Below are 15,848 nucleotides of genomic sequence, written 5' to 3' on the forward strand. Positions count from 1 at the left end.
AGCCACATCTAGACTTTTTGGGGGCCAACATGCTACGTATGTGAAGTCGGCGTTCGTATGAGAAGCTGTAGCCTATATCCAGACGAAAAACGCCCGGAAGACCAGGATAAGCGATGGTGTTCGTAGAACTTGCAGATGCCAACTATTGACGTGGCAATTGACAGGGCCAGGCGAGCGAGATAGAGAAGTGTCTATGTTCTATGACGACATTCATACTCAGCCTTTCGACCGTCACACTCTATGCTTGGAAAATGACTCAGTGCATGTGCTTCGAGGTACCCACTTGTGCCGGTCAGTTGTGCACCAACGAAATTCCAATACGATATACTACCACTGTGGATGAACGCCACGTTATCGTGTCGCTTTTCAGATCTGTTGCCCTTTTACAGCCCGGCTTATTGCGTAGATGAGCAATGTAGGCTTGATCGAGTGATCCAATACGTTGGAACAAGGCGTTTTCCGCTGGCTGCATCGGGCGATGCGAACATGGCCGTGTTGTTCTTATACTGTTGGGCTCTATAAAAGTACCATATACTCATCTTGCTATCATCTGTCCTTCACCTGAATCTACTTCAGATTCTTAATACAAGATGTCTTCCAGAGACTCCTCACCTGCTGCTGCGTCTACGAGCCGCAGCCCATCGCCCATATCCCAACGCTCCCACAGCCCAGAGCCAAATGGCTCGGACATTGAACAGACGTCGGACCGCGAATACTCGGACAACGAACAGATGTCGGGCCCCTATTACTCAGACAATGAACAGCTCTCAGACAACGACGAACAAGATGTAAGTCATTCATGCTATAGTTGCGGTTAACGCGAGTGCAGACAACAATACTAACAAACTACGATACAGTCTGATTTCGATCCAAATAGCACATCACGTTCCAGGTCTTGGTCTCCACCTCCTCAGAATAAGGAACTAACGTCCACGGCTACTCGTAAGGCGAGGAGGCGCTTGTCTCAACTCGAAGCAACTGCTGGAAATGATTCCGGGGCGGAATCTGAACCTGATATGTAGATAAACTTAGAGTATCGCCATTCGATCCTCTAAATTAAGATGTTGTTCATTCGACTCCCTCAATTGAAACTTTGTCCATCCGCACCTTGTTATGAAGCTTCCCTATTGCGGAGTCGGTTGACTCGATCAAGCCGAGACTGTATAGTACCCTTATCGATGCCGGATATTTTCTTAGCAAGGTTGTATAGTCTCTCTGCATCACTCAGACGCCTTTGGTGTACTCGCATGTCCCCCTGGGTGATGAGTACCCTGCCGTAGTCTGTTGATTCTTTGCCGGCCTCATTACATCGTTCAAACCCTTCGCCAGCCTTTGAGAGCAGCGTTTCCGCATCGTTGAATTTGAGTAATCGGTACAGAGCAGCAGCATAGCCTACCTGCACAGTATGCAGTAAGTTAGATCCAGGCATGCGCTCCTCCAGGATGGGCACATATTCATTGTAAAGACGTTCTGCATCTTGTAAATGTCTTATTCGCACAGAATTGCTGGCCGTATTGCTTAGGCGCACATGGGTGCTGGCCAGATTGCATGCCGCTTGAGGGATGCGATAATCATTCTTGTCGTGCTCATACAGTCTTTTAGACGCATCAAAGACCTCCTTGTTGTACTTCAATGCCTTCTTGAATGCCTCTCGTCCACGTTCCACGCCCCACTGATTGAGTAAGGCCGCGTATCGTTGCTTGCAATCAATGTTGCGCTTTTCTGCATGTTCAGAGGTCACAGCACAAGCAAGAACCATCTGAAACTCGTTTTCCGCTGCGCAGAATTGGCCGAGCTTCGTATAAGCAGATCCCAGGTTGCTTCGAATATCAAGGACAGAATCGTCGTCTTCTCCATTTTCTTCAATACAGGATTCAAGAGCCTTGTTGAAAAATTCTAGAGCTTCTTTGTGATTCTCAAGATTTTTGCTCAAATTTCCCATTTCTTCGTTGTAGGAGCAGGCCGCTTTCGCCCACTCCTTGTGGCATTTTGGAACGTCCTTAAGAATGAGATTTGCCCATTGAAGCACTGTCTTGGCCCGCTGGAACCTGCCGTGGGCTCTGAATATTTGCGCAAAGTTAGCAAATGCGTAAAATTGATTGATATAAAATTCGTTCACGGTGGGCGACGCCGCTCCTTGTGCTCGGCGAGGCGAAGTCTTGACTTTTTTGCCATTGATCGTATCATCCCGGAGGTTTCTCAGAATCACAAATCGGTTTCTGACAGCTGCAGCATGTGGGAGTAGCTTGATCGTTTGGCTTTTGTAATCCTGGCGTTTGCGATGAGGAACTAGCATCCCTAGACACTGGATCACAGATAAGAGCATGTCCTTATGTGGATCTGGCATGAGGAACTCTCGACACCAGTTGTGGAAGACTCCTGGTATACCATACGATGTTGTTGAAGTAGAGGTATCCAGAGAGATGATAGAGAAGTCCCGGAGTACCGCCATTGCATTGCTGAACTCGATAGTTGGTATTCCAATCGGACCATCCCCGACAATTCTTCGAATGGCAATTTGCGAACCTTCGATCTCGTTATAGTACTGGATGAACTCAAAGGAGAAATCTTTAGCATGAAGAAGGGACCAAATTTCTAGTATGGAAATAGCGTCTTGAGATTTCGTTCGAATAGCCTCCACGGAATCGTTCCATATGTGGTAAAGTGACGCCTCCAAAGTCTTTTCATAGTCAGTCATGGATGCAGCGACTTCGCCAGAGTATCCTTTAGAACTCCGCAGTTTGTCTTTGAAATGGCGCACATAGGCCGATGGCTGTATTGAAAGCTTGGATATGTAGCTCGCGACGAGGCTGATAGACAGAGGATGCCCACCCAGAATCTCTAGAAGATCTTGCACTTCCGATAGCGACATTTCAGGTTTTTGGTCTCCTCTATAACTTGACTGGAATAAAGCATCAGAAGATGGCCTGTCTAATCCTTGGAGGTGAATTGGTTGGTGATTCTGCCAATCGCGGAGAACCTCCATAGTCGCTGCCGCCCGCCATGTAGTCATGACAACTTTGCCGACTGCTAATGTTCCGAGTTTATCTAAAAGTTCCTTCACGTATGCTGCATCTGGTGTACCTGGATTGGAGTAGACGTTGTCCAGGACTAATATCCATGGCGATTCCATCACAAGAAAATCCAGTACAGTTTGACCATTCCATCCACTTTGGGCTAGAAAGTCGCTAGATGATTTGTCGAAAGTTTCTTGGGTTTGGGCGTCCAGATAGATGACCAAATCATCTCCAAGAGAACATTCACTTGCAAACTTCTTTGCAAGCGAACTTTTTCCGATTCCGCGCGGTCCAGAAATAGTGACGACGGCAAGTTTTGATTCGTTTCCTTCGAAAAACTCTCTCATAATTTCTATTTGTTCTGTGCGACCGTAGAAGTGGTAAGGGTAGAAGTATCCTTGCTTACGAGACTTTGCCAAGTATGAAGAACGGTCAGCACGGCTCCCGAAAGACATGTGGCTTCATCTACTTACTTCTCTTTTTGATAATCCTCGACCCGTCTTTGACTATTTCTTTGAAAAAGGTAGTTAATTTCCTGAAGTCTTCATCTATCTTATTGTACTTGTTCAATTGGAGATGATCTTTCCATCGAGGCCATGTGTCAGTGGTAGCGCTGATTTCAAGTGTAGCTAAGCTCTCAGGAACCCACATCGTAAGATGGCGTTTCTATGGCAGTTAGCACCATTTTTTGAAATTCAAAGATCAAAATACCCCATTTTTATCGAATTTATCAATGTTGGTATGTTGTTGTTCGTAGATGCAATAGATCCTTGGCATAGGTAGTTTCCTGGCCTGCTCAAGATAATCATTCACAAGTCTATTCAGTGGTTCATGGCCTTCCACAGACGCTCTAAGCTCTGAGGATAACACTCGATCTTCTCCATGGCTCTCACATAATAGGTCCAGGATCATCTCTATTGTTTCTTCGCTGGTGCCTCGAAAGGGTGTTCCAAAAAATATCATGCCAATTGTAAAGTACGGAATATCAGGGCAGATCTGATATGCCTTTGTTAAGGTCTACTGTTCCATTAGTACCGTTTGATACGGATGCTTATATAACTTACCCGAAGAACTACCAGGCCGCCAAAACTATGAGCCACAAAAACTAGAGGACGTTGAGGAGATGTCTTTCAACATTAACATGTTTCTAATAGATGGAGAAATCATAGAACTTACTTGCCTGAAAACCTGTAGCTCTTCAAGTAGTGCTTTAGCAACATTTTCAGCAGAAGCAGAGTACCGATCATGACCAAAAAATGCAGAACTATACCCGTATCGCATTATACTCGCATTTGGAAGGACAGCAGGCAGCATTGTTGGGTCGCTTAGCCAGTTGATGTAGTCTGAGGGTTTCTTATTGTCACTCTCGTTACGAAGCGTGGACCAGGTATGATCTGCATGTGCACCTCTTCCGTGTACCGCAACAATACTTCAGCTGTTAGCAATATACTTGTAGCTCGAAAGTGATTCGCTGCCTACTCAACTGTAGGCTCATTCTCTTTTGGGTAATACAGGATTTTCAGGCCATTTTCGTGTCGCGCAGTAGGTTTGGGTGGCACTTGTCGCTGTTGGCGCCTTCCCCAGATCCACTTTACTGAAAGGAGAAGGGCGCATACAGCTAGTGCATGCGTAAGGAGCTCTGTCCACACCAGATTGTTTATCCAGCCCATATCTCCTTCTTTAAACTGCACCATTCCAGTAGAAGTAGACGAATGTAAGTTTAGACAAGATATGGTGCCGCAAATGAAGCTTTGTGGAATGGACATGTGTCGTCGATATCTTGATACGAAATGGATACGTTAAGAACTTCGTAGTTTAGGCTGGACAGGCAGTAGCTTAAGAAGTAAGGTGCACAAAGCTATATTGACTTCATAAATAACACCAAGCTTTTGGTCAATATTGCAGCTTGTTTATGAAGCTAGATGTTCATTGGCTCACGTCTACTGGGCGCAATCTACCACTAGCTCATGCACACAACATGCAATCCTGCATATCCAGCGTAGCGATGACATATATACTTTCAGCGTTTAAAGCTGAAAACACGTATGTTAAGGAAGATGTAGTTGCTACGGAAGTTCTGTCGCAGTATATGAACATAGTGGGGAGGATCTAAGGCACGATAACACATATTGATCATAGTTGATAAAGTATCACTTGCATGATTATTTCCATCTCAACTAGTAAGCAGTTGTATTCTCTAAGGCACTGCTCATGGCGTAAGGCAAGCTGTTCACCGGTCAATGGTCAAGACACCGGGAATTCGGGAGCAGCTCATGCAGACCAATCATAGAGGGACCAACACTGCAGCCTAAGATGTCAATACGTGGCGTTTTGTGAGAAGGCTGAGCTTGCCCAACTACGGGCCAATTATGCGGTGACTACGTGGCCTATCTCATCTTAGAATGCGCCTCGTATGACAAAATAGACAAGCAAGTATGGGCACTAAATTTATAGTATGCGGCTTATGAATCTGTTAACAAAACCAGAGTAACTGAACAAGCACGCCATTCGTGTTGCTTATTGTTGCAAAACTTTTATATGCCTTGGAGGATATATAAGAACACATGTCAATGATTTATATTTCCCCCGGAAAACCTAGCTGACATAGCTTTATACCGGTATGCTGGCATAACGCTTTCGAAACTTTACCTTCATTCTTACAACTTATTACTACCAAAGGACCTAAAGTTATCCTTGAAGCCTGTAGAGACAGGATACTATGATGAGCATTGAACAAAACACAGTGTATTCGACATTGTTGCCACGACACATCAGACTCCTTCGACTGAACACCAATGGACTGGATACCGACATAGGGGTCTTCGAAGAGACTGAGTTGAGAGCGGCGTCTCCATTCTACGCTCTTAGTCATTCCTGGAGCGAGTTCGCGCATGATACCTCAATTCAGATCGGTGGTTACAAACATAATGTAAGCTCCCAGCTCGCCGATGGCATTGGTCGGCTTCGAGCTCTCGCGAGCCACGCCACATCACTAGATCCTCCTTTAAACCTAATCTGGATTGACAGCATTTGCGTCAATCAAAATTGTACTACCGAACGATCATCTCAAGTGAGCCTGATGAGGGAGATTTATTCCGGCGCCGTTAGAACGCTAATTTGGCTGGGGCCTTCAATCGACTCGTCGATGCTAGGATGGGATCTTGTTGATAGAATCTACCAAGTCTTCCGAGCACATTATCCAGATCTGTCTTCTCCTGAGGAGATTCCATTGCGGACGTATTCGGATTCGTTCCATCAAGCATCAGGGCTTCCCGATTGGACCTCCCCTAGTTGGCGGGCACTATTTCAACTCTTCCAGCTCCGTTGGTTTACGAGGATTTGGGTTGTCCAAGAGACGGTCCTGTCCCCGCAAGATCCTATTATTGTTCATGGAGACAAGCTCTACCCCTGGCATCGTGTAGAATGGGCCGCGTCCTGGATGCGACGAAACGGTTATCTACGCCTTCATCAGACTCCCAGCGCATTACTGCATATCGATAACATTGGCTACTTACGAAGAGCACGTGCGAAGTGGCCTTTGGTTGCTCTGATGTCAATTACTCAAAACAAATTCCACGCCACAGACCAGAGAGATAAGATCTACGCGTTACTTGGCCTAGCTGCTGAGACTCCTAGAGAAATTTTGCCAGATTACTCCCTCGATATAAAGCAGGCGTATCAAAAAGTCACACGGTACTTTCTGGAGCATGATGGCTCGCTCTCTATATTCACGCGAAGTCACGGCACAAATGGAAGCTTATCTAAAAGGCGACGCAAGGATCATTTTGAAGACTTCCCATCTTGGCTACCAAATTGGAGTGACTTCGCAGTCGACGATAGTAACATTCGGAAAAGCTTTTCTTGGTTACACTACTCTGACAACAAAAAACCCGTGTGTCTCGGATTTCCTGAACACTATGTCGCAGCTGGAAACCTGTCACTTAAAGTACACGTTACTGAAGACAGTGACGTCCTTTGCCTCGATGGTATGAGGGTCGACAAGATATCCCAAATTACCTCGATGAGTGACGAAAAGATCCTTAGATCCGATTTCGATAGAAACTTTGCTTCAATCATAGCACGAGTATGTGCGGTAGCGACTGCACTGCTAATAGAGAAGAAGATAGAAACGTGGTCGATGCAGTTTATACAAACAACAGCTGCAGAACAACAGCGTCTCGGCGGTCGATCTTGGATGCAGTTCTTCGAAGACGGTCTTGCATATCTCTATCAGCTAGTTCTAGCGAACGAGAAGCTGATGGCAACATTTGCACTCTACGATAGCGAAGACGGTCATTTCTTGCAATGGCTGAAGGCATCCTCGGAAAACGGCGAACCCGAACAATACGCTGCTCTAGCTCGCAACTTCTGCTACGGTCGATGCTTCTTCATTACATCGGCTGGTCGCATGGGTATTGGTCCTTCCGACTCCAAAGTGAACGACACTGTCGCCATCATTCCTGGTGGCGGTGTACCCTACATTATCCGGCCAGAAGCTGATGATTGGCTTTTTGTAGGAGAATCGTACGTACATGGAGTTATGAAAGGCGAAATATTACAAGAGCACGCACAGGGAAATGTACAGATGGAAGCTCTGACTTTTCGATAGTGGACAAGACGTAGATATTAGATGCTCCGCTAGTATAGTGCTTAATAAGCTGGCGAGTCGGGCGTCCATGTTGGGAGAGAAAAACTCGTATACATCTACCAATGCTTATCTAACTAGGGTAATTAGTAGCATGTTTCATTACTCTTCCACTGTAGCTCGTCTCTTTGAAGTGAGACTTGTGGGTCGAAACTTTCTATACCTGTTTACTGATAGCGATGCTGAATAAATTAAAGGTTTAGCATTGTAGATGCTCTCCCTCTTTGCTTTGGCGAATCTGGTATTCGCTGTTTGTTAGTAACCTCACGTCAGGGCTTAGATAATGGATTCTGTTAATCTAAAGGCTTAAGCTTAAACCAATAATGTAAACATTCACATTAGAGAGTTCTAAGACATTATGTGGTACTCGTCCTTCTGAATCCAGGGTTATAAGCCCCGATTCGTAAGCTATTGTTAGACGATCCTCCCCTCATTTTACTCAATTCTATAGAGACCCGCTGACCGGTACTCTAGTAGCTTTGACTGGCGGGGCAATAATATCCGATTCTTGGGTCAAAATTGCAATAGCCCACTATACACTGCACAGAACGGTTAGGGTATATTGAATCTTGGTGAATATCAGCGACGCGGTCTTATTGAACTCATGTTGGAAGGATCTGTGCTTTCTGATGCACTGCACCACTTGCAAGTGGCCCGGGATTCGAGGTTGGGGATGGCGGCAGCACTTGCGGCGCTGATGGCGAGGAGAATGGTGGCCAAGGTCTTGGAGAGGAACATGGTAGTTTAGCTTGGGGAAAGTAAAAACTGGATTTGGGCGGGCGAGTTAGGTAGGGGTGAGTGGGAGGGCTTTGTGGTGAACTGCAGATCTGTTATTCTCCCTCTTTCTTGGCTGGCTTGGGGCGATGCTTGAGCATAGGTATGGATCTTGTGAATGCTCAGCAGTAAAGTCCCTATCTTTCCAGTGATAGTCAAGGCTCACAAGAATGAAGATTCAGAGTTTTGATGAACATGAAATGTCAGTATCTTGGTACTCGTGCGCGTGGATGATGATATGGATATAAGAGTGTTGTAGCATCACGTGACCAGACCGTTCGCACATGACTGCTTCGCCAGACGCAATCGAAATGTACGTGTATTGTATGCAAGTAGAGGTTCTGCATACAGACGCTTGGTTATTTCCATGAATCAGTGAATGGATTAGGTCACGGCGAGATGGGCATGAGGCGGTCTTGGGAGTCGTGTCCAAGGTCGTCTCTAAGCGCCGGCCGTTCCCGCAAACGTCATCGCAGGTCACGTGGACTGCTACCGAGAGCGGCATCGCGAGTGCCGGTCATGGCCATGGCGACGGGGTTCGGGTTGGCAGGTGATGGCACAGATTTTGATGCCTAACTGTCTTGCTGCCCAGCCCAAGGACCGGCGCGTCGTACTAGGCGGCTTCTCAAGATGGTAGAGAAGGGCATGTTCACGCCGCATGCAGGCAAAGTGGTCGTTTCTCTTGTGGGCTGCATGTTGTACTAGTAGAGCAAAGGCTTTGAACAGGGAGGCTAGTAGCGTGATGGATGGTAATGGACAAATCTGTAGTTGCGTCATGACCAGGGCCTCGTGTGGCCTGCAAGTAATCCACATGCCGGCGTGCATACGTGCTCTATGTACTTGGGTTAGTAGCTGGATGCATGCATGCTGTGGCTGCTGTCTGTCTGTCGGTCGGTCTGTTATCAACGAGGTTGCAAGTCAAGCTGGGATCTGCAAGCACGCTACTACCTACCAGTACGCAGCTTCTCCTAGCCCTCTGTCACCACCAAAAAAACCCAACAAATCCATTCACCCCCGTACTTCGCCTTCGCCTCAGTGCACCCACGCCAGATTGCATTTCGGTCGCCGGCTTTCCCCGCTTGTATGTATCTGTAACGAGCCGGCCACGACGCAGCGTCTCCGAGTAGATGCATTGATTGCAAGCCTCGCGCCCGTCTCGCTTGCCGTTGCCCTCCCCCGCTGTCTTGTTCGCTTGTAGGTACCTGTCCCACCTACTGCACTCAGCCCGCCCGCTGCCCGCTGCCCGAGCCTCAGCCCTGACCACACGCGCCCTCCACTGTCTTACACCCCCCGAGCACTTGTTGCTAACCAAGACGCCCGTCTTCTGTGCAGGCCCTTTTCGTTGCATCGGTATTTCTGCTTCCCATGACGCATTGGTCGCTGCAGTAGTCGTACGTACGCATGTCCAGCCCCACCGGCCTACAGTTGCTGCTCTCGAGTCCCTCGCCCGGCCCCTTCCCTGCCCCGCCCTTGTAGCCGCAGGCACCGCATACGACCATGTTCTGGCGCTTTGGCGGCTACGCACAGCTGTCGTCGCTGGACAGCATTCTCGATAAGCCTGATGTCACCGTCGAAGAGCTGCTGGACGAGTCGGACCTGATACAGGAGCTCAAGCAGCAGAACTCGAAGCTTATAGAATACCTTCGCGACGAAAATGTCTTGGAGCGCCTGCTGCGCTATGTCATCGCCGCCAGGCCCAACCTGCCCCACGACGACGACCAAGGAAGCTCGCTGGCGCACGAGGCGAGAAGTCCCAGCCGCGCTGGCTTCTTTGGCAGAGTCAGGGCCCGCTCAACATCGACCACAAAGTCGGACGCAGGCGACACCGAGGAGAGCAAGGAGGAGCGCCAGCGGATGAAGTACGCTTACGTATCGTGCGAAATCCTATCCTCTGAAGTATGGTCCATATCGGAAGCCGTGCTCGAGAACCAGGACAGCCTGCGCCAGTTCTGGGCCTACATCAAGCAGCCTGCCCCACTTGACCCTGTCCAGGCCGGCTACTTCACAAAAGTCAACGAGTCGCTGCTCGACCGCAAGATGGAGGAGATGCTCGATTTCTTCAAGTCTCTGGACAACGTTGTGCCAGACATGCTCCAACACGTTGACTGCCCAGTCATCATGGACCTGCTATTGAAGATTATCAGCCTTGAGAAGAGTGAAGGCGGCCAAGGCATTGTTGATGTGGGTGCAGCCATTCAGATCGATAGGCAGGACTGACAAAAGCGCAGTGGTTACAACAGCAGGACCTCGTCCCACGATTGATTGCCTTCCTCCAACCAGACCAATCAACCTCCACTCAAACATCGGCCGGCGATTTTCTCAAGGCTATCATTACTATATCTGCAAATGCTACAACACAGGACCAGTCGGTGATTGGGCCAAATGAGCTTACCCGGCAACTTGTTTCCGAGTCATGTCTCAAGCAATTGATAGAGTACATGCTCCACGGCGGTAACCCACTTACTGTCGGCGTAGGCATCATCATCGAGGTCATCCGAAAAAACAATTCCGACTACGATTTGGAGAACCAAATCGGTCCAGTACCCAAGAACTCAGATCCCATCTACTTGGGAACGCTACTTCGACAGTTTGCAAATCATATTCCGCAGTTCATGGAACTGGTCAACAGCTCCAGCCAGGTAGTGACAGAGTCAGATGGCACCATCACAAGGAAGAAGCGAGAACTCAAGACGGCCTTTGGTGACAAGATAGAGCCTCTCGGATTCGACCGCTTCAAGACTTGCGAGCTAATGGCTGAACTGCTGCACTGTAGCAACATGGCGCTGCTCAATGAGCGCGGTAGTGAGTCCGAAGTCCGAAGACGAGATGCCGAGCGAGAACGTTTGAAAGCCGACGGTAAACTAACGTCAGCTAACCACGGGAACCCAGGCGACTTCTCCACCAGTGTCGATAGTCAAGGGTTCCATCATGCGCGCGCCCCATCTATGGACTCGCCTGCTGAGATTAAGCCTCTGCACGTGCAGAACAGTTCTGAGGATGACTTTGAAAAGGTTGTTGCGCCAGAGGTCGCTGTTGAAGATCCAAAAGAGAGTGCAAATGAAAAGGAACAGATTGGCGCGCCATTGGAACCTTCACCTAAAGTGGTTCCTAGGGATGCACCCAAGGAAACATCCACCAGCAAGGTTGTGGGTGACGACGGTGAATTTGTTGATGAGCCTCTCACACCACCCAAAGACTCTACTGCGTCTGCTGAAGCGGCTCCTTCTCCCGCCAAACCTATAGACGATGCAGAATCCCCCACATCAGCAGGTCTAACGGCCAAGGTTGACGATCTCGGTCTGGGTAACGATACTGTTATGAACGATCGTCGGGAGCCCTCGGAATCTGCAAGGATCGAGAAACCTGAGACCGAGACCAAGTCCTCGCCATCTCTGCTAACACAGCAACTCAATCAGACCTCAGAATCTGGTAACCTCGATCTACCAGATCCTCCTCTGTCACCTCACCCTGACGATAAACCAGCACCGCTTTTTGCGGGTAAGAACCGCGATAATAGCTCCTCGCCAGCGAAGGTCGACACTTCGCGGTTCACTGCACCTGTGCCAGGATCGGATCTTTCTGAAATTACCCCGATTGATGAAACTCAAAGCGTCCGCTCTGTGGTTTTTGGAAGTACCGAAGAGACTGTAGGGTTCGAGGTCGATATCGACGGAACGCCCGTGGTTGGTGATTTGTTGAAAATTACGTTTGTCGAGAACAGAGTTGTGCCAACTATACTTGTAAGCTCTTATCAAGACCACTGGCTGCAATTTCTAACACCTGTAGGACTTCTTCTTCCGTTTCCCTTGGAACAACTTTCTACACAATGTGGTATATGACGTTGTTCAACAGGTGTTCAACGGCCAGATGGAGCATGGGTACAACCGGCAATTAGCAATTAACCTTTTCGACAGCGGCGCCATAACTGAACGAATCATCAAGGGACAAGAAGAGAGCGACAAATCGCACAAGGAGACACATATGCGACTAGGATACATGGGCCATCTCACGCTTATCGCAGAAGAAGTGCTCAAATTTACTGAGCGACACACGGATGAAGTCCTATCACCCATGGTCCTGGAAAAGGTCCACGCTGAAGAGTGGGTGCATTACGTCGAACACGTCCTAGCCGAGACACGAGAACGAGACAATGCCATCCTCGGAGGAGTACGACCCGACATGAGCGTTGGCCCAAGACAAGCGGTGCTCAACGCTGTCAACGCAGCGAATAACTTTGTAGGCGACAGTGGAGGACTCTCCAACGCTAGCCTCGCCGGCAACGGTGCTATAGGCCTCGACAGCATGGAGCTCACCAATGCTGGTGACACTGGAGGTGGTGGGTACACCTTCAGCGGTGGCTCCTTGCTTAGTGGCTTTACTAACTCGAGTGATGAAGAAGACGAAGACATGGACGATGTCGACACCGAGAGAGAACGGGAACGACAGGGACCTGTCGACGACTCCGAACAAGTGGGTGAAATCTCATTTGACGATGCTGATATGGACTATCGATAATCACATGGCCCCGACCATACACACGCTACCACCGCGGTCGTTTTCCGCCCTTGGTGCGTTTCCTTTTCTTATACCTGTTTGTATCATGAGTTGGGACTAGTAGAGGGCTCACATGCTGGATCCATGGAACAAACATCATCTCTTGTGTACATACATTCCTCGGCCATCCAACAGGGTGTATGATACATGTAGTAATACACATCGTGAGATGTGGTCCTTCGTCATTTCCTTTGTGTGAAAAGATGATTTCCATGATCTAGCATGCCCTCCCTACCGCTGTCTTCATCTCACCATCATGTTTGGTTGTTCAATTTCGGTCTTCCCCTGTAATTTCTTTTGGTCGCGTTCCATCTCCGTCTCGCTGGTCAGCATTTATACTAGCTCTTGACCTGTTACACTAACACCAACCCTTTTCTAGTCAAGCATCCCACAGCCTCTGCAAGTACCGCCCTCGCGAGCGCGTCGCCAATTCGCTCTCCGGCTCGCCCAACGCAAGGCCCAAATCGAATCGGCACGTGACGCAGAGGACGACCTAGACGACGATTCATTGCCCAAGACGCAAGAAGAGGAAGAACGCGAAGGCCATCAACGTTTTGCTCGCATGTTTGAAGGCATCGAAGACTCATCTGACGACGACAGCATGCACAGCGGCGAAGGACAAGGAGAGGGAGGCCATGAGTTCGGGAGAAACTCTCCTGAGAAGTGTGCTAGCCCTGAGAAAGCGGAGCTTGACAGTGACGGGGAAGGCAATGAGACGAGTGGTGGTGGAGCACGGAAGTTTGTAGTGTAGTGTTTGAACGGTTGGTTGTCTGTTTTGCATGGATTGGCATGGTTTTTGATTTTATAGATCGTGCATATGTCGCCTGCAGGATGACTACATTGGTCGTCTGCAGTATACAGGATGAATGGATGTGAGATGTAGTAATGCATGTTTATGAGATACCCAACCCTTTACCATAGGAGGCTTAGTGTAGGCTTGCGTATTCGAGGTATATTTATGCTATTGCATATAGCTAGGGGACATGATATATGATTAGGATGCTAGAGATTCAGTACTACATGCACCTACCGAAATACTTATCATGTGACTCGGCGATACGCTAACGCCGTAGCGCGTTTTCGCGGGGATCCACTGATTGCAACTCCAGCTCTCTTGATTCCGCATACAGACATCGACATCACAAATGTCCGCCCAACTAACTACAGGCCGTCCCACGTCGGATCGCCGTGTGTCCGGAGCACCAAAACGCACATCTCTCCTTCCGAAGCCGTCATCGATTGTGTTAGACTCTTCCGTTCTCATTGCCCAGCACGCGCAACTTACCGGCCTTCACCCGATAACGATTGGCCCGAATACTGTACTGCACCCACATAGCAAGCTCAGCAGCGCATTGGCGCCAGTCGTATTGGACGAAGGATGTGTTATTTTCGAGCGGGCAAAAGTCGGCGTAGGTATGGGATCTGAACTGGATAGTGAAGGTCGGCGTACCAACATGTCGGCGCGCAGTAATGCGAATGTCAGAGAATCCATGAGGAGCGAGGGAACGGTACTTGGAAGGAACGTAGTCGTTGAATCGAACGCAGTAGTTGAAGCTGCCGAGGTAGGCGAAGGCACTGTGATTGAAGTCGGTGCTGTGATAGGGAGGGGTAGCATCATTGGAAAGGTATGCAAAACTACTCTTCCACAATCCGATAGTTTTCCAAGTGCTAAGGCGTATTCGCAGTATTGCACTATCACGGCTGCATCTTCGTTGCCCCCAAATACTCATTTACCAGACTATACGGTCGTCTTTAGTGGCTCCCAGCAACGCATCGATCGCACACTGCAGTTACGACCGGAGATTCTGAGTGCGAAAATGGCGCTGCATGCCAAGCAGCTGGACATGTTCAAGAGATTGATTCCGAACAATATCGCGAAATGGGCACCGTAATCGGCTGGAGGTGCAAACGTCTAGCAAACGATACTCAGAGCTACGGCAATGGTTTAATGAATTGATGTCAATCATACACAATCATCCATTGAGCGTGTAGAAGGTCATGGGCTCGTAGCTGAAAGGCTTTTGCGTGGTCACTGCCTTGGCTCTTTCACTCATCCACAAATAAGGCCACACCCCTCCGCAGCACGTCTGAACGTAAACTCAACGCTCGATCCGTCCCACTCTGGCATACTCTTCCCCACATAACATATTCAGCCCACAAGTCTCATGCCAATGTCCGACCTGCCTACCAAAGCCGATTTTCTCGCTCACGGCCTCGCCGCATGTCCCGTACCGGATGAGGACCCAGACTGTCCCATCTGTCAGGAGCAGTTTACGTCAGCACCTAATACCCCAAGCGATGCCACCGAAGAAGATGCCGAAAGCCACGTACCCATGCAGATGCCATGCTGCAACAATGTCTTTTGTCACCACTGCATCACCACCTGGCTTAATTTTGTAACTACGTGCCCGACCTGCCGCGTACAACTCTTTGAAAGGCCAGAACCCGAACCAGAATCATCCGAACCATCCGAATCTGAAACATCTGATTATGAAGAGGAATTTTATGAGGAGGACTTGGATGTACTCATGGAGTTCGACACTGATGATTGAATGGGATGTGTGGACATTTACATTGTCGGTTGAGTGGTAGAAGGCAGGCTGTGGTATACCACGGGAGGAACTCAGTGTAGTGTCGGAAGTCGGACTATCGCTTGTAGTAAACGGGTGTAGATACATAGTGTTTCTAGTCACGAGTCTTACTATGGTGGATATGAGTACATTTTACCTTCGCCTACGCTGTATGGTGGGCAGCTAGATGTACGAGGAGCGGGGTTCAAGAGAGATACTGTATGGAACTGAAGCTTCATGAATTTGAAAGTGTTTTCTTTTGAAGTCAAAAGGCTTGTTAGGCTTGCC

General features: G+C 48.7%; 5 protein-coding genes across 5 annotated transcripts; 3 read left to right on the forward strand and 2 right to left on the reverse strand.

Moving 5' to 3' along the window:
- Positions 1 to 1,111: 1,111 nt before the first annotated feature.
- On the reverse strand, positions 1,112 to 3,472 carry PSV08DRAFT_251404 (uncharacterized protein; the record flags this gene model as incomplete). The annotated part of the gene is made up of 1 exon (XM_066092443.1): positions 1,112 to 3,472. The coding sequence occupies one exon, from the start codon at positions 3,470 to 3,472 to the stop codon at positions 1,112 to 1,114; it is 2,361 nt and encodes a 786-aa protein (XP_065948114.1).
- Positions 3,473 to 3,719: 247 nt separating this feature from the next.
- Positions 3,720 to 4,687, reverse strand: PSV08DRAFT_374196 (uncharacterized protein; the record flags this gene model as incomplete). The annotated part of the gene is made up of 4 exons (XM_014225391.1): positions 3,720 to 4,034; positions 4,082 to 4,144; positions 4,194 to 4,446; positions 4,497 to 4,687. 4 exons carry the CDS (start codon positions 4,685 to 4,687, stop codon positions 3,720 to 3,722), a joined length of 822 nt encoding a protein of 273 aa, XP_014080866.1.
- A 1,052-nt stretch (positions 4,688 to 5,739) lies between these two features.
- Positions 5,740 to 8,424, forward strand: PSV08DRAFT_380995 (heterokaryon incompatibility protein-domain-containing protein; the record flags this gene model as incomplete). Its single annotated transcript, XM_014225392.2, has 2 exons — positions 5,740 to 7,541; positions 8,313 to 8,424. The coding sequence occupies 2 exons, from the start codon at positions 5,740 to 5,742 to the stop codon at positions 8,422 to 8,424; spliced, it is 1,914 nt and encodes a 637-aa protein (XP_014080867.2).
- A 1,457-nt stretch (positions 8,425 to 9,881) lies between these two features.
- PSV08DRAFT_230215 (extragenic suppressor of kinetochore protein 1) lies at positions 9,882 to 14,989 on the forward strand. The gene is made up of 6 exons (XM_014225393.2): positions 9,882 to 10,617; positions 10,665 to 12,176; positions 12,223 to 12,906; positions 13,370 to 13,732; positions 14,121 to 14,615; positions 14,676 to 14,989. The coding sequence occupies exons 1-6, from the start codon at positions 9,934 to 9,936 to the stop codon at positions 14,880 to 14,882; spliced, it is 3,945 nt and encodes a 1,314-aa protein (XP_014080868.2). The 5' UTR covers positions 9,882 to 9,933; the 3' UTR covers positions 14,883 to 14,989.
- A 172-nt stretch (positions 14,990 to 15,161) lies between these two features.
- On the forward strand, positions 15,162 to 15,778 carry PSV08DRAFT_365639 (uncharacterized protein; the record flags this gene model as incomplete). The annotated part of the gene is made up of 1 exon (XM_014225396.2): positions 15,162 to 15,778. The coding sequence occupies one exon, from the start codon at positions 15,162 to 15,164 to the stop codon at positions 15,540 to 15,542; it is 381 nt and encodes a 126-aa protein (XP_014080871.1). The 3' UTR covers positions 15,543 to 15,778.
- Between the last annotated feature and the right edge of the window lie 70 nt (positions 15,779 to 15,848).

This window comes from Bipolaris maydis (assembly GCF_028858645.1).
Source record: "Bipolaris maydis strain C4 unplaced genomic scaffold PSV08scaffold_15, whole genome shotgun sequence".
Classification (NCBI taxonomy): Eukaryota; Fungi; Ascomycota; class Dothideomycetes; order Pleosporales; family Pleosporaceae; genus Bipolaris; species Bipolaris maydis.